Consider the following 24,018-nt stretch of genomic DNA (forward strand, 5'->3'; position numbering starts at 1 on the left):
TTTTTGAAAATAAACGGTAATGTTCGCAGATAGATGTGTTCCTATTTGTGACTTAATTTATGTTTTAATATCTTGTTTTTCCTTTATAGTGCTGTCTTACTGTTGTGCCTAGGTGTCATAGGATTTGCAGTAAAATAGAAGTAAATATAATCGGAGAGCAAAGTACGTACTGGTTTATTCTATAGGAGCTGCCGGAAATAAAGTCAATATGAAATGGGTAAAGTACAGAGTCAGTTACTCAGATTGCAAGAAAATAAGAAGCGCTGACTCGAGGCTATCATTCAAGAGAATAAGAAGTTTTTATCCGAAAATAAAAAACAAGAGAATTTGCTGATTTCACGAGTCTTGTTCAATGGAATGACTGGAAATTAGTCCGAGTGGACTAAAAACGAGACAGCCGTTGGTTAAAATGAAGAGCCAATGCACAGGGAAACTGTAAATGAGAGGAGATAAACTGGAAATTTAACTCATATTATAAAGCTTATATACAGGGGCTCAACCAAGATGCCTACTATCTGGCAGAAGATCCTATCTACTGTGGTCACAGATTTGTTAAATTGAGACTGTGGGAAGCATCCGTGGTCGGAATAGTAAAAAAATCAAACAACAAAATGATGCTATTCACTGACAGCCAACACCTAAATGTACAGAAGGCTAGCATGCCGTCAAAGAGAAAGGCATACTAACCGAAGTGCACTGTTAGTAAAAGCTTCTCGAGTAAAACTAGGGAAAATTTTCTCGAGAGCTCTCCAGATGATAATGCTCTGGAGAAAGTGACTATAGTTAGTTATAACACAACCACCAACTTCGACCATCCTCCCACTTGCCATGGGAAAGATGCTAGTGGAAACCTGAGACTTTGATTTACCCTCCAACAATCTGATAGGAAATTTTGACGTCATACTCAGACCAGGGGTGCTTCATCCACATACTAATCAGTCATCATCCGATAGGCAGACAATATCTGTTGCAGCCTCGGACCTCCCAGCATTAATGCATGACTGATTACCTCTCAGAATCATATTGGATGTGAGCCACGCATCCAATGGTGGACCAACTTCTGACAACTGCGGCATGCTTGTAAAGTCACCTCCACTTTGTGTGTTTCCAAGAGGCGAATCAGAGGGAAGGGAGGTGCCACGACCTAAATGTAAGACACTCAAACCTGGAGGTTGCAGGACTCCACTAAAGGGAATGACTGATGGATGCGAAGAAGGTGATAGCTGTGTTACAGCTGATGGTACAGAATCCAGATTGGCAGAAAGTTGCTGCTGGTTAGCAATAACACCAGTATTGTGCATAAAACTCACTGCTGCTGGCATTGTTGTCTGAGATCTGAAGCGATGAAGATGTGGAGCAGGGGCACGGGATTCACTCCCAACTTGAATGTTGGCACGGTTTGGAAGCATTGAACTAAACTGAGATCTGATTGAGTTGGTTGGAAAGACTGAAGAGACCTGGGGAACTACCTGAACGGATGAGGTTGAAGCAATAGCTGGAACACGAGGTCTAGTTGAGGCAAGAGAAGCAGGTGGCAATGGTCGAGAAGCTGGGGTCAAGATAGGCATGGATTGTGAAAGCGATGGTGATGATGGCCTCTGGGTTAGTTGCGACAGGGAAGCCTGTGGTAACTGCTGCTGACGAGCACCTTGCCTCTTAGCTTTTGTGGAGAAAAAGAAAAGAAAAAACATTGATCAGTTTTAAAAGATAAGAAAAGAAACCAGAGAGCTCTTTACATTCTTCAAGTATTGAAGATCCTCCATGAATTAAGGATAGGAAGAATTTGGTCGTCTACCATTACCTAATCAAGATCTTGGCAGAGAAAAGTTGCAATTAAAAAGCACACAAAATGCAACTTGTGTCTTATTTCTTAGGTTCCATACCTTGGGAGGACGTTGCACTTCCTCCTCTATTTTCAATGAATTTGGCCCTAAATTCCTCAGCAAAAGATTGATTCATACGAACTTTATTATAGACATCTTCAAGCATCTTCTTCTGCTGAAGAAAACTTGAATCTTCATCCTGAAATAATGCATTATATTTCTTTCTTATCTTCTCCATTTCTTGATCATACTCCAATCTAAGTCGCGCTTTCTGCCCAGGGAAAGACAAAAGACAGAGGAAACATGGGTACCCAAGTATAAAGAACATAAAAACTGGTACTTAAAAAAGATTACAGGAGCACCGGTACATACCTTATCTTCATGCATCTTTGTTATAAAATCTTCATGTAAGCGTATTCTAGTCAATTCATTCTTGAGGGGTTCAGGTTGGAACCCTTGAAATAACATCAATGGGGCCATTGGAAATAGTTGGGGGAGATGATTTACCAATTCTGGTTGAACACAAGTGTTACTTATATCTTGGGCACATGTTCTTTCCAAAGGAATATTGGAAAGAGATGTTGAGGATTGCATGATAGACTGTGACGCAAGATGATTAGATTGCCCAACCAAGATAGCTGGTGGTGGAAGTGACTGTCGCTCCGGTGCAACAGATTTTTGGGTGGAACCTTGTATCGGATTACAGGGCACAGCTTCAATTCCTATGCAACAATTTTTTGATGTGTCACCCAAACTTTGATCAGCCAAGGGCATCTCAGACACAACTTGCTGAAGGTGGAGAGGATCTGTGGTGGTCATGTTATTAATGGTTGAACCAACTTGCTGTGGAAGAATATCACATGAAGGCGGAAGAGAAACCACAATTTGTTGGGAAGCACGAGAAACAGGAACACTTCCTCCTCCAACAGACACAGTAACTCCATGCTTGATGATAGACAGTTCCTGGTCACACAAAATATGGAGGTTGCTTTAGATGAATTTTGTAAAATTTAACCATACAGCCAACTAAATATGCTGTGATACATTTATACTGCAGTATATCAATAAAATCTTCAATCTAGCATATTTCTTTTATTTACCAACATAAACATGGAAGGAAACTAAGAATAGTCTCTGAGCCAAAAGCTATCTTGTCCTCATGATTCATGAACTGTCTAATTTGCAAATCTAACCTACCATAGCCATTGTTTAGCAAACTCACTAATAGCAAGTAGAACATGAAAGCAATTACCAGAAGCAAGATACTTTAGGTGATAATCCTTATAATGTAATGTCCTGAATATACTAATTATAATGGTTGGATAATTCAAGACCTTGACTCTCCTATCTGGTTTTGATGCCAAGAGTCAGCAGCTTTATTCTTAATCTGTTCTTTTAACAATATTGCTCATTTATTCTTTTGCTTTTGGAGATCATTGGTGATAAAGATGTTCACTTGTGCAAATAAATACTAAATTCTTGACAACATAAGGTATTCTTATCAGAGTCAATAAGTTTTCTTCATGAATAACAGGTAGTAGCTACTTGCAAGGCCCTTCAGTCGATAAGGAAAGCCCAATTATTTCAAGCAGCAATAGTAGACAACAGAAACCCTTGATGGCTTGACTTAAGTCTCCTTTGTCCTTTTAAAAACTTCCTGTTCCCATTTTGCTTCAGACATTGCATCTCAGCCATTCCCATATCAAAATTAGTTTTCTATTCACTATAAAATCAATCTACTGCAGGTATTTAAGGGTTTTGAAGATTACCTGAATAAAATGTTGTTGCAAAAGATTAGTAAAACCAAAAAATATTTCTAGAAGATACCTTGTAGAACATAGCTTAAAATGACCGACCATTTAGCAATTTAATCCTTATAATGTGGTTGCAGTTGAAATGCCGGATAACCTTATCATAAAACGCCAACTGCGATGAGTAGTTGTGGCAAAGTTACAAGAGTATGATACTCCTACCTTATTAGTTGATACATCATTTGCACAGCCAGAACTTGATGATTGATGGGCCACCAAAGGAAAGTCTCTCTGTTCCTGCATTGAAGTCATCGAACTTCTGCCACCAGAGCTATCAGAGCTTGTGTTCTGCACTACGCCAGGAAATTTTGCTGACATTGCATCAGGCTCAGTTCCAACTGATTTCATAATACTGGCATGAGAAGCCAGGGTTTCAGTTTCTACTGGCATATCACCTGTCTCTCCAGATGCAAAGGCTGTTCCAACATCCACAATCTTTCCAATTTGTCTGGCAGATTCCACTCTATCTGCAGTATTGGTCTGAGAAGCTGAAGTTATAGTTTGTATTGGTATACCTTCTGCCAATGAAGACAAAATGATAGCCGAATTTTCTAAATTGCATGAATTAGTACAGTCTGCAGGGCCTTCTATGATCAGCTCGTGTAGTTTTTCTGAAGAGGACTGATGTTCTATTGTTGAGTTTTCCAGGACATCAGAAGCCTCAGTTTGTCCACTGACCCATTTGAATTGCTCCACAATGAATCCAGTATCTGGCAAAGGACCACAATCAAACGATTCCTCTAGTCTGCCAGTTTTAGCTTTTTCTAACCATCCATCCTTTCTTTGTTGCTCTTTGTGCCTTACAGATAATTGCAAGACTTCTAATTTCTTACGCTGGCACTTCATATGGTCCTCAAATGCAGAAACTTTTTTAGAGAACTCTTGATTTAGAAGTCTGATCTTATCATTCCGGACTGTAGGATCTGCATGATTATAATTTGTACGTTCCAAATCCAAATGGTGTACACTCTTCAGACTCATCTCTCTCTCTTCCTTGTATCGCTCAAAATCTGATATTTCCTGCTGCTGCTTGAAAAGTATCTCTTTCTCTCTTAAATCGATCCGTTTTTTCAGGAGCTCATCTTTTAATGATCCGAGGTCTTGATGTATTTCTGCAGGAATTTCAAGAACAGAGACCCGTTCATCCTCTCTCTGAATAAACTGCTCGGCACACCTACGATCACCAGGACTCTCGCAGACCTTCCCATCTTCCAATTCATCATGGTCAAATGCTGCCTGGTTTGAAGCTGTCTGACACACAGGTTCTTTCCCAGACATAGATTGTTGTTGCTCTAATGAACTTGATTGATCCTGATTCCTTAATGCACCTATTTGATGTGAAAACTTCTTTCTAAGTATCCTTAACTTATCATAAACGGAACTAACCAGCTCCTCATTGCACTCATAGTTCAAGTACTTTTCTGCAAGTGCAAGTGATTCTTTGCGATTCATCTTGTGCTTTAAGAAAGAGGCAGCTCGCCAACACTTGGTCAACAGAAAAGAAAAACATCAGATAAATCGACAGTTCCAGAACATATCAAAATGGAGGCAAAGTTCACAAAGAAATCAATATACAAGAGCTTATAGGTTAAAGACAGCATAAGATTACAAAAATATCTAACATGAGTCATAATTCATTCAGTATGCTAGACATTACTGCAATCACTATACAAATAAATTATTAAATTTTACAAATGTTCATGTTTGTATCAGTTGCACATAGAACATCATAGGAAGTGCTCAATGCCTCGATCAAAATAAAAGAAGGATCATAATCTAAGCCAAGAATCAGCATTCAAAGTTCTTATGACGGCAAAAACTGAAAAGGTAACCCTTAATTTTCCACTACAACCATAAAAGCACAAAGGAGACCCAAGTAATAGAGGTACCTGATTCATTATGGATTGTACTTAACAAAAGCTACAAAATCTAAGTAATGTTTTGTAGCTTTTCAAGTTAATAATAAAAGCAGCTCTAGCAGATAGAGTGCAAAACAGTGAGTCCAACTGTCTAATCTCTATTACTAACGTGAATAGAAATAGTTTTCTCATGCTTTCACTTTTACATGAGACATTTTGTAATAGGTTCTGACCCGACGGAACCCTATCAAGAAATACTATAGAAGAATAATGGCGAAAAAGAAAAAAAAATCACAAACTCTAATCCCTTGGCTAGACTAGACATAAGAAAAAATAGAAGAGAAGAAAATACCTTATTGCCTAACAACTCAAGTAAAACAGCCTATAAATAGTCTCAACTAGACTAATCAATTAGGAAAGAAAATAAACCAAAACCTAATAAAACTCAAGAAATAAATTAACTTAACTAATGAGCTGGCCGTCGGGCATTTAAATGGTCTCAAGGGGTTCAAACACATCAGGAATTTCTCTAGGCAAACCAGACAGGTGTTCAAATGTCATGAAAGCCGTTCGAGCGCCTACAAGTCTTACTCTAAAAAAATTGCATCGTTAAGTCGTTCAGAAGCCTGACTAGGCGGACAGGACAGCCATTTGAACGGCTAGCCGGCCGTTCGAATGCTCGACCTAGAAAATGCTTGTTCCGCTGTTGAATTCTTTGCTCCTCCACTAGCTACCCGGTGTTATATAAGTAAACTAGAATGGCACAGTCAAACCTCAATTCCTATCATTTTATAAAAACCTAGATTGCAACTATGAGAATTGGACTTGTCATGAGCCACTCATTATATTACTATTTGGTTGTATGATACACCTTGCTAGATTCTTTTCTTATTGCATTAGTTATTTATTTTCATTAAAATAAATTTTCTGTAGGTCGCGTTCGAACACGGAAGGGGGCGCGTTCGAACGCCTTTGCGAACGCATACATCAGTTCGCAAAAACAAATAACGTGAAATGTGTGTTCGAACGCGATCGGGCGCGTTCAAACGCCCGCGTTCAAACGCCTGCATCAGTTCACATCCACAGAGAACGTCTTTTGTGCGTTTGAACGCGGTCGACCTCGTTCGAACACGATCGGCGGGAGCCCACTAGAATTAGGATTAATAATTATTATTTTGGCTTGTTGGCTAGCTTCTATAAAGGTGGATGACAGTCAAAATTATTATGATGAATGAATATTAGTTGCTATCCTCCTTTATCCTCTCTAGTCTCTCTGCCCTAGTCTCCCTCCTCCCTCTTCACCAACCAGCCACATCTACCGTTGGCAAGATCTCTTCTAACTTCTAATCTCCCTCGTTTGTCGAGTCCTCCTTCTTCCTTCGGATCTCGACCATTTCTTCCCCTTCATTCTTATCCCTTAAAATATATCAACCATCCACCCTCATCTTCATTATCATCCATAACCCTAACATCCACTCCACCCGTCACCACCACCATCCCCACTGTCATGTTTTCGTCCCAGTTGCAGTTCAAATCTGCGAAAGGCGTAAATACGAAAAATGTAGATCAGAAAGTTACAGATCGATCAACCTTGGTTTTGTTATTTTTTTTACTACGGGAGAATATTTGGTGGATATTTTTCGTCGGTTGTGCGGGCTGCTTCCTACAATTAATTCAAATCTTGAAGAGATTGTTCCGTAACCTATCATTATATGAGCTTAGAAGCCATTAATGAATGTTAATTGGAGGACCATGTATATGTAGGCATGATTAATTGTCTAACACTAATACGTGATCACATTTGGATAAAAATCTGCAAATTCTCATAATTCTGAGTATATATGATATCAACCCAGCTACCGTAGCGTGAAATGAGGCTGGCCAAACAGATACCCGGAATATCAGGAAGAAAATAGAATCACATTGGCTTCTCAGCTGGCTAACGCTGGCCATGGTGAATTGAAAATGAATTATACTTGAAATTTTTGATTGACCTAAAAAAGTATTTCTGAACTGCGTATAGAGCTTAAAATTGAATGGTAAAAACAATGACAGAACATAATGAAAATGAAGATATTTCAGTATAAAAATTTCCGAAAAAGAAAATGCAATCCAACAAATTGACTAAAATCATTATAGTTCTCTAACCAGGGAAATCTTGAAGGCTTGCAATATGGTTTCTGGTTCTTGACTAACTTGATGATTGTTCATTATATATTCAAGAAACATTTCAGCCATGCCCTTGACATCCCCCTGCAAGTGAAACATAAGCATTCGAGGTGACAATCATATTAGAAAACAGTGAGATATGTGCATCAAACTGCAAAAGACAAAAAGGAACATATACCATGACATCTTCTTGCTAGAAGAAAGCAATATCTTTGTCATACAAAAACCTCAAAGCCGACAGACAAATTAGATAAAGAAGTCAAAATCATGAGTAAAGATCATGTTACTGAACATTGATGGAGATCCTTAAAGCATATAGCACAATTGGCAGAAACCATGACATTTATTTCATGTATAACATGTTCTTTGAGATATTAGGTCAGCATAAAATTCAAAATTCAGAAGGGAATGAGTCATTACGTATGCATATTATGTACATCAGTACTATGTGTCTTCATGTGGATGATCTACCAATGTACCAATTTCTAAAGACATTTTGACATCACAGATGAAGTAGGCAGTCTCCAATCTGACCCTCCATGTATAATGCACTTGAACCATTTTATAGTGACATATAAGATCATACTGTTTTATAATCATAATCTTGAGATATTTCAAAAGGAAACGTTTTGACTCTTCTAACTCTTCCCCTGTTGTTGCCTAGGTCATCCATGATTCCATTCCACTCAGAATCAATGGGTATCCAGTTGCTTGTAGAATTTTTCAAAAATAAGACAATTGATGCCCAGACATAGTTACAGCCTAATTGAGCCCCTATAAGGCTATAACTCTTCACAAGGTGCAGTTTCCTTCTAATGCTTTATGCAAATTACTAACCAGAGGAACCCAGATTTTTTCTAACAGATGTGAATAGTTATCTATCCTTACATCATATGGTGAGTGTCATTAATATCAATGCTTCCACCATTCAGATTTTGTGGTTGAGCATTACTTTATTATATCAAGGTGCTTCCATCTTTAGGGAAGGAACTTGATAAAGAGGAAATCGAACTCCTACCTGACTACCTTGTGTTACTAAAACAAGTATTCTTCTGCCTTCAAATTTTGCACCATCAACTTCGGTACAGTATTATCTAACACATCACCAAGTGATGTCATATCTCCTAAACTTAAAATCTTGTACACAGTTCATTATCGGCAGCTGCTTACAATAAAAACCTATCACCCTAAGTTTGGCACATCAATTCTCCGTGATCCCTCTAGTAAATTTTGGTGCCATCAAAGCATTCCGCAACTTTTCCTTCCATTCAGATTTTAATGAATGATCATTATTGTTTGTCAAAAGTAATCAAATTCAGCAAAAGGATATAACACCAAAGTAAAAGGACGTTGATGACAACTGTAAATCCATACCGGAAGTCTTAAAATCTCACATAGTTTAGACAACTCTGGCTTCAATAAGAGATGAAGACTTCGTTGTGCATTCCGCAATTTTTCCCTCCTTTCAAGTTCAAATGTATGAGATCCATGTACATCTACGTCAGCAGATACAGGAAAGACGGATTGATTACGGATTTCACTACTCATAGCACCTGCTGAATTGGCTGGGTATTCTGATACAACACTGCCTTGTTCTTTAGAGACTTCTGCAAATCAAATTGTATTCAGTCACGACTGTAGGACTATAAATTTAGCTAATAAAGGAATAAACTGAATAAGCGTGATCGCAAAATCCAATATATAAACTCTTACCACTAACCAGTTCAATAGATATCCCAATTGGAACTTCTTTCCGTGGTGAGATAAGTGAAATGCCACTTGAACCCAGAGCTAGCTGGTTCTCTGATTGCCTACTAGAGCTCAATGGAACAAGATTTTCAGACGACATAACATCCCTGGTCTCAGCAGCTTCTTTTCTTTTATCTTGCAGCCAACCTTGGAGAGAAGTTGGACTGATAGTTTCAATAACCAATTTTCTACGTTTTCTCTTGACTTCGTCATTTTCTTCAGTTGGTAGTTTTGTCGCTTTTTCTTTCACTACCAATTCGTCAAAATTTTGTACCCTTCTGCGGCTTCTCGGTGATGGTTCAGATATATATCGCCATTGAGGACATCTTCCATCCAATAATTCTGACCAGAATGTTGGTGGATCTTTGTCCAATGAGGGGACTCCTTCCTTTTCACCAACCAAAATAATATTTCTTGAATAGGATGTTCCACTCAGCGGAGCTTTTATTAAGTTTGAACAGTTTCTGCCATTACAGGGCTTGTCAGCCTTACTGGATAGTTTTGTCAATAACTCCAGCACTACCTTATCCAACAAAATCTTGTCGGTAGAGGCCTCAGAACATTTATTTAGGTCATTCTGTTTGTGTAACCTATCAAGCTTACCAAAATGATATGAAGCACCCCAGCTGAGCAGTGAATGGCTAACACTGGGAATTATGCTCTGTATATTGCTATCAAGAACCATGTCCTCCTTTGCAAATATTAGAACTTTTTCCTCCACTGTACAAGACGAATACAAACGGAATACCATAACCTGTTCAAATTGTGACTCTATGCTTATCCTTTGAAGAGCTCTTAGGTCATTCAATGGATTCCAATCGCTGTCATAAATAATAACAGCATCAACAAATGAAAGTTTAATACTTGGAAGGCATGCACGATTTTCGATTAAGAATACAAATCTTCCCCTTGTCTTATCATTGAACATGTTCATTGCAGCCTGTTTCTTTGACATTATTAATCCACGTTCAATACGTTCATATGAATCTGCACCAAATTTCTGGCGGAGAAAATCATCCAAAAAGTCACCGATATGATTCCTTCCAACCCCACCAACTGACTGCCATATAGAAATTGCCCAAGTTAGAGCGTGAGACAGCTAAGATAGAAAATAAATAAATAAATAACTTTTAGAAGCTAGCAGGTTTGCAAGGAAAGCTTGAATATGTAATTTGAAAAGCCTAACAAATTCAGAAAAGAACTGAATTATCACCTCTAATTGACAATTTGATCTACTTCAATTTTCAACTTCAACTCATAAGCTGGCAATTGGCAAGTACAAGAGATACAACAGGTGATATATAACCTGACCTTGGTATGCAAGTCTCAGGATATGGTCTACCACTACTCTGGCAGCATGGGTTGCTATCATGAAAAACTTGTCAAATAAAAGAGGTAAGCTGTTTGAGGCCACTAAGGAACTGATATGAAATTTCAATCAGGAGTATACATAAGCATTAGTTTATAAGGAAGTTAGGTGCTAGCACCACAGTCATCACCATCCTAGCCCTGTCTAAACCATACGAGGGCAATCGAGAAAGAATGACCCACAGGAATTAATAAGTTCTCATACCAGTTCAAAACCTAACTGGAATGTGGAGCCAACCAAAAAGAGTGATGTCTAATTCCTAGCTAAAGTAAAATCAGGCAAGAAGGGCTTTAAGGTAACAGAGTGCATATTCATATATGCCAGCCAAGGCCATATAATAGACTAGTTTAGGAACAACTATTGTAACCTTTATATTTCCAAATATAGATGACATCAGTCATTGCAATCTTGAAACTTTTGAAAGCCCTCTTAATAACTTTATTTAGAATTAAAGCTTCTCGCCAAACTATAACTGCCCAACTAATTAAAAGATAAAGCTGCTTCATGAAGGAAGTAAAAAAGCGCACCTGAAAAAGAATCACCACTCTTAATCCGCGATTCTGAATTTCTTGGAGAATCTTATCAAGCATTAGTAACTTTCCACTTGCATTTACTCCAACATCTAGAATTTCAGCAATTGGACGATCTTTGCTTAGTGTACTTTGCAGTGATTGATCAACTAGGTAAGGATGGTCACAGCACTGCTTCAACATAACAAATAATAAAAAGCTGAGAAAACTACCAGTCATGTAACCTATATTACGTGTATGTGATCAGAAAGATGTTCTATACGCTATTCATAACTAGCAGACTTTCTCAGATATATTATATTATTATGGCAACATTGGCAATGGTAAAAGTATACCTTCCAGAGAGATACAAGAATGTCACGGAGAGCTCCAACAGGATCAACCTTTGAATAAGAACGAAGAGCAAGGGAATTCGAAATTAGAGTAGCACAATACAGTTCTAGCTGCACATCTGAAAGGCATACAGGAACCCAGTACTCCTCAAATTTAGAAGAGTCGGGTTTGCGCTCATATGCAACATAGCGTGCCAATCTCTCTTTTAAAATAGCAAGTGTACCACCAGAATCACAGGAATTTAACTTTGAACTATCGATATAAGTTTCTTTCTGTCCTGGATCAAGGAAGGAGAGCAGATTGATATACTCAGCAAGGTTATCCTGCAAAATTTCAACAATTAATAAGACATGATAACAGAAGAACAGCAGAGTAATGCAAAAAATTTAATCGGATACCTTTAGAGGAGCACTTAAGAGAAGCAGCTTGAAGTCAGTGGAAAGCTTCTTAAGTTGTTCAAGATTTTTTGAAACTCTTGAGCTTTGACACTCATCAACTATAATTGCTTCCCAACCAACAATTTCTAAAGTTTCAAAGTCCTGGATAAGTATAGAACAGAACAAATCAAGATTAATGTTCCTAATAGCATGATCTACAAAAGAGTACAGATAAGCAGCACAGATACTATGAAACATCAGAAAGCATCTTACACATGAAACAGAAAGAAAGTGCAACTGACAACCATACTTGTACTTTTAAAAGTTATACGCAAAAGCAACTAGAGAAAAGATACCTCTATTAAAGCATCAGGATGGGACAAGAGGACTTGAAACATTACACAACCTCCTTCCTCATAGAATTCTAAAGTTTGAATCATCTTGCGAACATCTCTATCCCCATTGTAAACAACCAAATTGACAGATGGTGCCAAGCAATTAAACTTATTCTCCCATATGGAAAGAGAAGCAGCAGTCGAGATAATGAGAAAAGGCCGGCAAGCATTAGATAGTAAGGATAAAATGAATAAGATGGCCTTAACTACTCGCTCCTGCACACAGAAACATCTGGTTAGGTCCAACAAAACTATTTATAATATATTACGCAAATGAGTAGCATCAATTTAGACTTCTTATGCAAAGCAAATTTATAAATGATTACTCATTAGTAATATACAATAAGATATAAGAACAACAGATGTGCTGCCAGAAAAAGAAAAAGAATAACATAAGCACAAGAGAAATTCAAAGAGTTCTGATTTAATATATTTGTGCAAGACAGAAACATTTCCCACCTGATCATCAATGAAAATAGCATTCAGCGACTTGTACCAAAACTCACGAATCTGGTTAATAGAACTTAGATGGTCATTATCCAGACCAGGTGGGCACCCATCAGGCAATCTCAGCAGCTTTTGAAATTGATTTTGTTTAACTTGTAAAGCCTGGTAAGAGATATTTTTAGTTACAAAACAAATAAATCACAAATTAGAAGAAATTATTAATTCAAAAAACTTAAGCAGACATTTCCTCTATAGAAGATATCCTTCCACAATGTGGGTTCTTGCCCTCATCACTGAAGAGATTGTTTCCATGACATGAACCATGACCCTTCAGATGCAAGGTTCAAGCTTTACAACAAGACCAAGTAATGACCTCTTTTTACCAATCATAACAGTTCACAGGATATTCATATCAAGCATTACAGTGATCATAAGCTATAGCAGCATCCTTCGTTGCCTCAATGAAAATCAATTCAAGTATCAATATCATTAAAAAGATTAATAGTTTGCTACAACTTACACAGCAACGAACAAAGCTAACAAATGTGCAACTACTCAATTAGATAACAGTAGAACACTAGTTTAATAGAAAACTGCTCCTCTCGAACCTACCTTATTAGATTTTGAAGGATCGGATGCTTTTCTTGCCTGCTCATGACGAGTCTCATAATCTTTTATAAGCAGCATAGCCTCATCTGTACATAAAAATGATGAAGTCTCAAGCTCCCATGTTGCATCCTCGTACCCCAAACCCCTCCATTTAACCAACCATTCAAGGTTACAATAAGAAAATTCATCACCAAGCCCATGAAAGAACTCTTCAGCCAGCTTCTGGGGCATAAGCAATCTTTTCTTCAGCAGACGGTGTGGCACAGTCCACTCCTGCTTCCACCTTGTTCTCTAAGCATCACCACATTTAACCAAAGAGTTCATTAGGCATAGTAAGTTTCATTTATATCCCACAGCTATAAGAGAATGGAATGATAGGCAACCTTCTCTTTCTGATGTTTCCTGTTAAATTTACAGACAAGTTCGGGGAGTTCTTTTTGAATTTCGATCTCCGGAATCCACCGATTATAGAAATGGGCAAGGCCCATATACTTGACAAGATAATGCTTGCCACCCATTCCTGAAAATTGAACAGCTATGAAAATATTAACAAGATTAATTACAGAATCTAAACTCAACCAAATATCAATACTGTAAAGCCACGAGCTATCTTTCAATGACTGGTCATCACCTTCTTTAACATCCCAAAGAGATTCCACTCCCTCAGAGACAGAGTATACTCCGAACTGTATCTTCCTTTTCAAACAAAAAGTGCATAGCCAAATGCCAAGAGGAATAGTCTGCAATGGTGGATCCAAACAGGAAAGATGATAGTTTCTTTTGCATCCTTTCCCATCACAGCACCTATCAGTGCCAAAATAATGTTAAAAAAATTGCTTGTGTATCAGCAAACTTCAGAATCAGCTTACAGACCAAAGATGCAACTAAAGAGAAAAATGTGCTTTGTCCTCTGTTAGATTAGGTTAAACTAACATGTACTTAATGAACTAATTACTATAAAGCATAAGATACTACCAGGAACTTAGAGAAACCAAAATGTATTCTAATGATCACCATAACAATGAAACATAACTACCACATCATATATCAACCATTAGGTAATTCATATTATTTCTTTGCAAATCAGTCCTACTAGAATTACAACAACATAATAGCTATTTTTAGATATCCACCTAGCAACTATCATCCGTTTTATATACTGTTATGCTTTCAATTCATGGCTTAGATCACCAACACCATTGGATACATTACACAGGAATCATCAAGTTTATTGCGCTGTAGTCAGTTTAATGGTATCATCACCCAAAATCAGCCAGAGAACGCATTATAAAGAACGTGATTTTGAAAATTGTTCGTTCTGACATATATAGCAACAGATAAGCAAATCGAATTAAAAATTCCTCAAGAAGTATTGCAACATAAAAAAGAAAAACATATTTTGGACTACTACAATTGGCAGATAGCATCGATGATCAAATGGGTACAAAATACACTCAACGTGATTAAACATCATTGAAATATTTTGATATTTGCACTTGTAAATTTATGTATGTTTACAGTAAGATATACACCCACCAAAGAAACAAGTGAATTTTCATATCATATATCAATCAATTTGTAAGAAACATTATCTAATAATGATAGATCGTTGATTGTCTAAGGGCCAAAGAAGTAATTTTGTATGAAGATGAGTTGGCACATAGGAACTACTAGGAAGATGGAAGACACAACAATCCCAATAGAACAGATCAAATATTTATATCAGATTATCAATTTCATGTTTTTTTTTCGTTTGAAAGCTAGCATGGAAAAATTGACGTTCAACTCCAGATATGATAGCCAAGTCAAGTCACGCACACAAGCATTCCAGGATTCTTGCAGGCAAGACATGCATTGGGGCTACCATCCGCTTTACCCACTGAGGACACCTCCAATTTGGGTGAGAGAGAATGCTCTTCCAAAATCTCAATGCGATCACTAACTTCCGCGCACTTCTATTAAGAAAAATGACATCAACCAATTACATGTCTACCGATGCAACCACTGTCAAATGAAACTAAAAGAACAGAAAAGGTAAAAAATCAAACAGAAAAAAGCATTAAAACAAAAGTACTTCAATCCAAGGATCTTCATTACCTCTTCATCTGGAACAGTGAGAGTTGTCATACTTGGTGATGCTAGTGAGCAATTTTGACTGACAAGAAAAAGGCCATCACAAAATTGAATGACGACAGCATATGAAATAAAGTGTCAGACATTTGCAATTACTACTCAATTGAAACTTCTAAAAACTTAAGCATCATGGTAAAAGGGAAAAATATCAATACTTTGTATATCCAACCAATATTTCTCTACTCAATTTAACTTTGTCGCAACACTTGGCAGCAGGGTCATGATTATGTGGATTTTCCTACAGAAAGTACATGAATAATGCATAGCCATTGTCAGAACATATGCTAACATTAAAGTGCATATATCAAATCTGCAATATTCAGAATTAAGACCGACATGATATACTCCTATGAAAGAACTAAAGTGATTTCAAGTTTTCAACCAAAAGATTAGATGAAAATCAAACCTCTGAAAAGGATTGGAATGAGTCGCATTCTATTTTTGATGGTGCTGCTGCGACATCAGAATTAATATCAGCAGTAGCTTTCACATTCCCGGGAGCCTCAGAAATATCCCCCCTTTCAGGACAAAATCCAACAGCAGAACACCTGGCTCTAGAACCAGAATCTTCCGACGTAGGGATTCCCAGCTCTACTTCATCTGATTCATGTGTGCTAATCCTGTCAACTGCAACGACATTCTCTATCTGAGGAATACTACCACCATTTGTTTCAGCAGTAACTCCAACTGGAGGAGATTGCGACGAACCACCACTACACTTTGAATGCGGCCCACTCTCATCATATTTGAACGAACTGGTTTCATTAACTGTGTGCCTCATGCTAAATCCTATCAATTTGCTATCCGCATCAGCTTCCAATGTTAACTCTGCAACTCCATCAGAGCCTGAACCAGATCCTTCCACTGACTTACAGACGGGTAAATCAACCTCCTCGGAAGGTATATGCTCCTCGTGTTCCTCTAGTCCATAGCACTTATCTCCATCATCTTGCACTTCTGTATTGTCATTAGCTCCCGCATCAACCATATCCCCTTCTAAATCATTGTCATTAGCATGCCTTCTGTCATGTCCTACATGCCCACAATGAGTGATAGACGAATCAGATCGCAAATGCTTATACTGAAATTAAAATCAGACAGAAGAGTTTCCCACAGAAGAAAGGCCTTGTCTGACAGAGCATATATGCAAGCAAGTAAACAGTGATCTTGTATCACCTAACAGGTTATAAGTAAACTTTACTCAGGATCACCTGATTCTGAATGTAACCTAAAATAAGATTGATAAAAGAGAATATGAAGGATTTACAAGAATGAAGTACCTGAAGTTTTTGTTTTCTTCGGATGTGGTTTAAAAAGTGCCCTATAACTTCGTGCATCTAGTCTCTTTCTCTTTTTTGACAATACAATTTCAGTGTTCAGCATACCCTTCTTGCTCTTCTTTTTGGAGTTTGTTACAGCTAGTTTCTTTTCATTCTTCACCTCCCTCGTTTTTCTTGCTTTAATTGGTGAACTAGAGTTTTTGCTGGGATCTTTTAAACCAGAGGAACTTGAAGCACTGTTCTTCTCAATTCTCTCTGACTTTCTCAGCGGACTTTGAGGCCGTTTTACCTCTGTTTTCTCTGACTTTTTATTGTCAGGAGAAAATGATGTAATCTGATTAGCAAGCCTTCCAGATTTTCGTGAACTGGGACTTGGTGTACTCATTTTCTTTGCAACTGTTTCCCGGTTAGACCTTCTCAAAATAAATGGATCTGCTGAATCATGGCCCGAAGGATCTTTTGCCTTGATTTTGGGGTTTCTAATTTTAGAGTCCTCATTACGTGTTGAGACAGAAGTGGTGCCATGATCTTTTGCATTTCTTTTGGGGGTTCTACTTCTCGAGCCCTCATTACATGTTGAACCAGAAGTGGTTGAACTTTTTGTCTCTTTAACTTTGCTACCAGAACTCCTACTTCTTGAGCTGCTGCCTTCCACATATTTCTGGATCCGGCCTGATCGAGTAGTAGTCATTTGTTCTCCCTTGCAAGACATTTATAATCAGATAAATTTGAACAACCATTACTATACATCCAAAGCTAGTAAAAGAAAGAGAATCGAATGCTGGAGCAGCATGGACCAAAATATTCTGTCTGCACGATGAAAAGTTTCAGACTTACAAAAACAATATTTTCCAAACAGGTGTTTTTGGATGTCAACAGGAAATATGATGGGAAAAAAACACAACCTTTGTATTCACTATTGGATTTGATCATACGTATATTCTCACCCTTTTGTTTATACAGACATCATACATATGGCCAACCAGATGAAAAGCATAGAATTTCCACTTTACTCAGACAGAAGATAGGGCAACTGGGTAGCAAAAGCCATTGGGGTGGGGGGGTGGCTAACAATTGATATTCTCAAGCCAAAATCCTATTAGGATTAAAAAATAACAATAATAACCAGCAATTGATCTATGAGGTAGAAGTGTGGCATTCAGTCGGCAACCTCATTGAAAAAGTCCACTAAACAATGATGCTGGAAAGATAGTTGTTACTTAGTCCTTGTTTGGAGACAATGTAATTTTTTTCCTTAGAGTTTCGACGCCATGGTAATAAGATGATGCATATCTTAATGTCATGGAATTTTTAAAATATATGCTGTTTAGATGAACTTTACAAATTGTATTGAATTTTTTTCCAACTGTTTAGAAAAAACTTCAAAATGCGAGAGAAAAATTTTAAATCAGTTGTAGAAAGAGGAATAAATGTATGAAAAAATTTAGACATAGGATCAAATAGCCAAGACATAAGAAGGATGTAAAGTGTAGATAAACAATACCAGGACAACTATTTTTACCAATTTACGGCAAATATAACATATTATCAACTCAATGAAATTACCTATCATCTGTTAGGTTAGAAAAAAAAAAAAAAGCAAAGTTATACATCTAAAAATCAGCAAAGAATTACAAGAACGACTTCCCAAATTGATTGACATGGCTTCTCCCTCCAAATCTCCGATTACCTCTTCCGTCCCCAAATCGATCGACATGGCTTCTCTCTCCAAATATTGTGAAAGGTTGTGTAGCAAGCGTTGCTACCAAGCTTGAAATTATGGAGTTGTGCTGCATAGTAAAAGTTTCAGGAGTGCCAATTGAATATGAGGAGGTGATTGGAAAGGACATCAAGAACATCAGGGCCAACAGACATAAAACCAAACAGCTAGTCTTCATGACTAAACTGACCATACTCTAAATCTCAACCTACCCTAATTTCTTAAAGACAAACTGATCCAGTTTTTTGAAGCAGAATCAGAACGGAAATCAACAAACTCTAACCATTCTAACCCTCAATTCTCATACGTCCATAAGTCCCCGACATCAAATTTTAAAAAAGTATACATAACAAGCTGTGCATCAAGTAGGAGGAAGAGATATAAACCTATAGACGAATTTGTTTGATCGAACTGACCTAAGCTGAAGGGCATATGCACCTCTGTAGTCAAGAACTCCTCCCAAGATCACCTTCCACTGGACTAGTTGGCATCTAAGCATCGCACCTTTAACTCTCTAGAGTCTTTAATAGATCACAACTTTGGAAACAACAACCACATGCTTCTTGGATAGGCATTATAACTCTTGGGAAAGAGGAGATGAAGAGGGATGTGGGGGACAAGTCACGATTGTCGAGGAGGAGGTGGGAGAAGGGTGGAAGCACGAGAGGTGGGTGAGATTGGAGGCTAGGGTTCTATGAGCGAAGCCATTTAGGGACGAGAGATAGAGAGAGTGAGGGAAGGAAGGAAGGCAAAAAGAAAAAGCACGATGATCTCAGTTTTAGAAAAAATACGAAGCCCAGATTAGCATATTTTGGCCTAATACCATGGTATTTTTTAACTGTAAGAGATGCCGCCAAACAACCCCAATGTATAATTTTACTATGGAGTTTAAAATACTGTGAAATCAGTTAAATACCATAGTAATCTAAGTATCCAAACGGGCCTTTAAAAGTATCATCAACCAAGTGAACTCAGGAAAATATTGGATGTTACAAAATCGAAAGCAAGCCAATAATCATTCTGACAAAGATCCATCATTCTTCAGACCCAAAAAGTAGCCTTTTGGGATACTTAAAACCATTAAGTACAAGCAGTAGTTTGGAGTTAGCAACATACAAGTTCTTACAAGGTAAATAACTGTGTAATTTCTATGAAAGCAACTTAAGAAACTAATGATCCACACTTCTCATCCACTTTGCTGCACAACGGCTCACAATTACTACAATCAAATAAACTTGTCTTATGAATGATCCAGGGGTAATATCATGGACTATTTAAAGGTGCACTATTAGCACATGCACGACAAAATTAGGTCCTAAATCCGAAAAGTTATTGTTAACCACTTGTGCTAACTAGAAAAAATATATCATCTAATAGTCTCCAAGTTGAACCACTACAGAGCCACGAAAACATAAAATGCAATCGCAAAGAGAGAGCATTTAAATCATGCAGAACTTGGTCCAACTTTAAGAACTCGGAAGAGAAAAATTGCGCATTGGTCTTAAACGCTAAAATCGTTAGCACAATGCGGAATGCATCGCATAAGCAACACTGTACCAATCAATCCCAGCGTACCAGGGGAGAGTAAACCCTAGAACACCGAAGGAACACCAAAATCCTAAAAGGTGAGACTAAACGACCAGAGATTCAAGCTGTACAACCGTCCTCGTTGACCAAAATTCGAGGAAAATAATTAAGAAATAGGTAAGTTTGGGAAATTATCATGTAGGGTGATCCATAAAAACAACCAAGAGCAGAGAGGAAGGTAAGGAAAAGTAAACAATAAGTAACGATAAAAGTTTAAGAAAGATCGAAAGAACGAGGAAAAGAGAGGGTCTTAGGGTTCTTACGATCGGCCGCTTCTCCGGCGGTTGAGGGGGAGAGTACGAGGATGGCCGCGCGGAAGGGAAGAGAAAAGAAAGATGCGGTATATATACGCATAAACTTATCAAGCTATACTAATACACCCCTCTTTGGTATGGACTATGGAATCGTATGCGCACGTTATACCAGCTATTGACAAATAAATACTCTTGCCTGGATTTAATTAGTCGCGGTAATCCGGTTGAGGAATTTACTCCCGTTATTAATACTCATAATTTTCACTTTTTTTTATTTTAAATATCTCATAATAGTCGTATTTTATAATACCAATACTATTCGTACTAACACAATTATCAATTTTTTTTTCTTAATATCTATCATATCAATCTACTTTATATCAAATTAAAAAATATTTATCATAATTTCATAAAAATATTAAAAATAATTTTTTTATCACATCAAAAATAATTTTTATACTCTCATTTTATAATATATAAATAAACATAGAAATAGTTATTCTTATACTAAAATTAATATTTTTATAATAATAAATAAAAATACATAGTTTAGAATTGTTTATATTCATAAAGCCTCTGTATGTTTTGAGTTTCGAGTGGGCCTCATTAACCCTTAGCCATATTGAGTAACTAAATACTATTTTTTTTTCTATCTAACCTCACTCCACAATAAATAAGAGAGAAAAAATAAAAACAAAATTTTATTTTAAAATTAAATAAATTTAATATTTATTCATGTATTGTCAATATTTTTTTCTCCTCTTTTTTATAAAGTACTTATTTTTTTATTATAAAATAGCTCATCTTTCACCCTACGTCAACAAAATTAACATTGGAAAATTTTATTTACAAGGTGGAAAATTAAAATTTTATTATTTAATATAATTTATTGATAAGTTTAATATGGTTAAAATAGCTTACTTGCATTTGATTTTACAAAATTAATAATAATATTTTGGTACTATTTACATGACTAATAATCAATTTATTTTTATATCACATCAAAAATAATTATAATTTTTTTCAAAATAAAAATAAAACTTATTAAGTTCGTAGTCAATTTAGAGAGGTTGCATTCTTGTGAGATTTAAGTCTGTAATAACTTTTTTTTAATAAAATTTGTAATACCAAACACTTCTTAAAAAAATTAAAAATATTAAAAAAAATGTAGTCATACACATAGACTTATAACTAAAAGTAAAAGAAAAATAAAGCATAGTAACATTATGTTTTTTTAATATTAACCTTAAGTCATTTTTAAAAAATAAATAATTTATATGTAAGCCCAAAAAATATTTATAAAAATAATAAATTTTATCATCAAGATCAAAGATATTTTAGAGCATTAATTTTATATATTATTTATTTTCAGTAAAAAAATTAACATATTTTTTATTCTTTTGCATCACATCGAGTATAGTTTATAATCTAACATCATATTTTTTTTAGCATAGCTCAAGATACTTAAATCATAACTAAAAGATAACTCGAACCAAATAGACCCTTAAATTGAACAACGCTGTGAAAATAAAATTTCGATTTACGAAGGATTTAATTTTTCATATCTGCACCGCCATTATGTTCTTATTTGCAAAAAAAGCGCTCTCACAGCAAATTTATAAATTGCCGACATCTTTTTAAGGTGTATATTTGCAAAACAGTCCCAATAGCGTTGAGCGCAAAAGTCATGACAGTGCAAGTTGGGCCTTTGGGCGAAGGGGTGGCCCAATAAATGAATGAACTTAAAATCCATCTCAATAATAATGCATGAGAAAAATGATTATTATTATTTAAGGTGGTCATAATGCATGGCAATATTCAACAATGAAGGTTATATTACATTACAATAAATATACAATGTAGATGACTAATTAAACTCATTAATTAGACTTAGAAAAGCCACTCTAACTCTTAGAGGCATAGCCACCATATCTTATGCTCTTGTTTCGAGGTGATGCAGTGAAGAATACTGAGGAAGAGGTTCTCCTCACAGGGGATGCATAGCTTCGAATCGGGGTTAAATTCGTACTCTTCTTGTGCTCGATCCAGCAACACTTGGAAGAGTGGATGTGCGAGATAGTCGACTCGAATGATAAACCTCTTGAGCTCTTCTCCCACGTAGACTACCACGTGACCTTTGGGTACGTCTTTGGGGATGCTTTCCTCCTCCTCCTCCTCTTCTTCTTCTTCTTCTTCTTGGCTACGACTCGTCATAGACAAATGTATATAGTCATGTACTGTTGCATTAGTTAGGATCTCTCTGCTTACCTTTTGCCACTTCCTAAGAACTGCCATGGCGAACTTCTCCTTCATCATACTGTTGTTAGAAAGTAGAAAGACTGTTTCTTTTTCTTTTTCTTTTTCTTTTTCCCCTTCGTTAATTTGAGAAGAGAGGAAGGATGTTTGCAGTTATATATAGCGAGGCGTGAGGAGTACCGAGTCTTAGAGCTTTAATGGATAAGATTGGAGAGAGAAAGAGAGGAGTGGAATTTTGGTTGGGATTGAGCTAGAATGATAGCAACGACTAACGTGGGTTGAAAGCTGTAAAGCTTTCTTCCATTTGGGAGGTATGGAAGTGTACAGGCGTATGGTATTCAATGGTTTCCAGAAGTAGTTGAGAAACTCAGCATGCTCTATAATTAAAGAATTTATTTTTATTTTTTACAAACAAAAAAAAAGGGTACAAACTTGCGACGTAATGGTTGCTTTGATCAAAGTCGACGTTCATTTCCCTTACCCCCAAGATACTTGCAACCCATGCATGGACCCGTTTCCAATACTAAACTGACGTGTGGATCACTAAGACAAGTGCAACGAATGGTACCTGCAATGGATGTACAGCTGGAAATGATCTTATATACACGTATATGTATATAGTATCACATCTACGAGAATTAATAAGGTATGGAAGCCATTCTTTTAATGTATACATAAGTTGATGCATCGAAGGTACTTAAGCCACGTTATCTTTTGATACGATCACCCTGGGGTCCACTGTACATTTGTACTTGATACGAAGTTGAGGTAAATACTACGCATGCAAGATTAGTCTCACTAGACTTGATAATATTATCTGCAGACTGCATCTGAGTGAATAAATAGTCTGCACTAGTACTGCACACTAGATTTATTATATTGATCATATTGCATGTGGATAATATTGACTCAATAGAGTAAAAGACATGCATGAATTGGCATATATCCAATTGCATTTCACAATTAAAATCCTGCCATTTTTTCTGCATCGTGGAATTGATTTCTGGTGACTGGCAAACTATGCCTCTCACATGCACCAACATAAATGCCCTATATACATCCAAGCCTAGAGGTGTGATCATGAACATATAAGTCACAGTTGCAAAAATTTTAATCCAATAATTGCACCTTCGTGTATGTATATCAGTATATGGATAAAGATTGAATTTCTTTTTTATCAACATGCAACAGTCAATACGGCACACAGTTAGGTGCTGCATACAGCATACTGCATGCATATATATATATATAGCTACTTATAATAAAAAAGTTTCATCTCATGAGGTGTTATGGGTATCAATTACGTCAGTGTTAAAT

The 24,018-nt window shown here is 36.7% G+C and overlaps 1 protein-coding gene across 1 annotated transcript; it reads right to left on the bottom strand.

The window, feature by feature from the left end:
• Positions 1-452: 452 nt before the first annotated feature.
• LOC140800805 (uncharacterized) lies at positions 453-20,545 on the bottom strand. The gene is made up of 21 exons (XM_073155674.1): positions 20,455-20,545; positions 16,885-17,584; positions 16,011-16,636; positions 15,760-15,842; positions 15,569-15,626; positions 15,290-15,426; positions 14,103-14,275; positions 13,855-13,991; positions 13,475-13,762; positions 12,875-13,024; positions 12,377-12,631; positions 12,042-12,182; positions 11,646-11,966; positions 11,308-11,481; positions 9,376-10,471; positions 9,037-9,269; positions 7,642-7,746; positions 3,797-5,119; positions 2,196-2,786; positions 1,884-2,094; positions 453-1,660 (listed from the first exon to the last, which is right to left on the bottom strand). Exons 2-21 carry the CDS (start codon positions 17,573-17,575, stop codon positions 936-938), a joined length of 7,518 nt encoding a protein of 2,505 aa, XP_073011775.1. The 5' UTR covers positions 17,576-17,584; positions 20,455-20,545; the 3' UTR covers positions 453-935.
• Positions 20,546-24,018: the final 3,473 nt, after the last annotated feature.

Source organism: Typha latifolia, chromosome 14, assembly GCF_019914945.1.
Source record: "Typha latifolia isolate L0001 chromosome 14, TyphaL0001v2, whole genome shotgun sequence".
Classification (NCBI taxonomy): domain Eukaryota; kingdom Viridiplantae; phylum Streptophyta; class Magnoliopsida; order Poales; family Typhaceae; genus Typha; species Typha latifolia.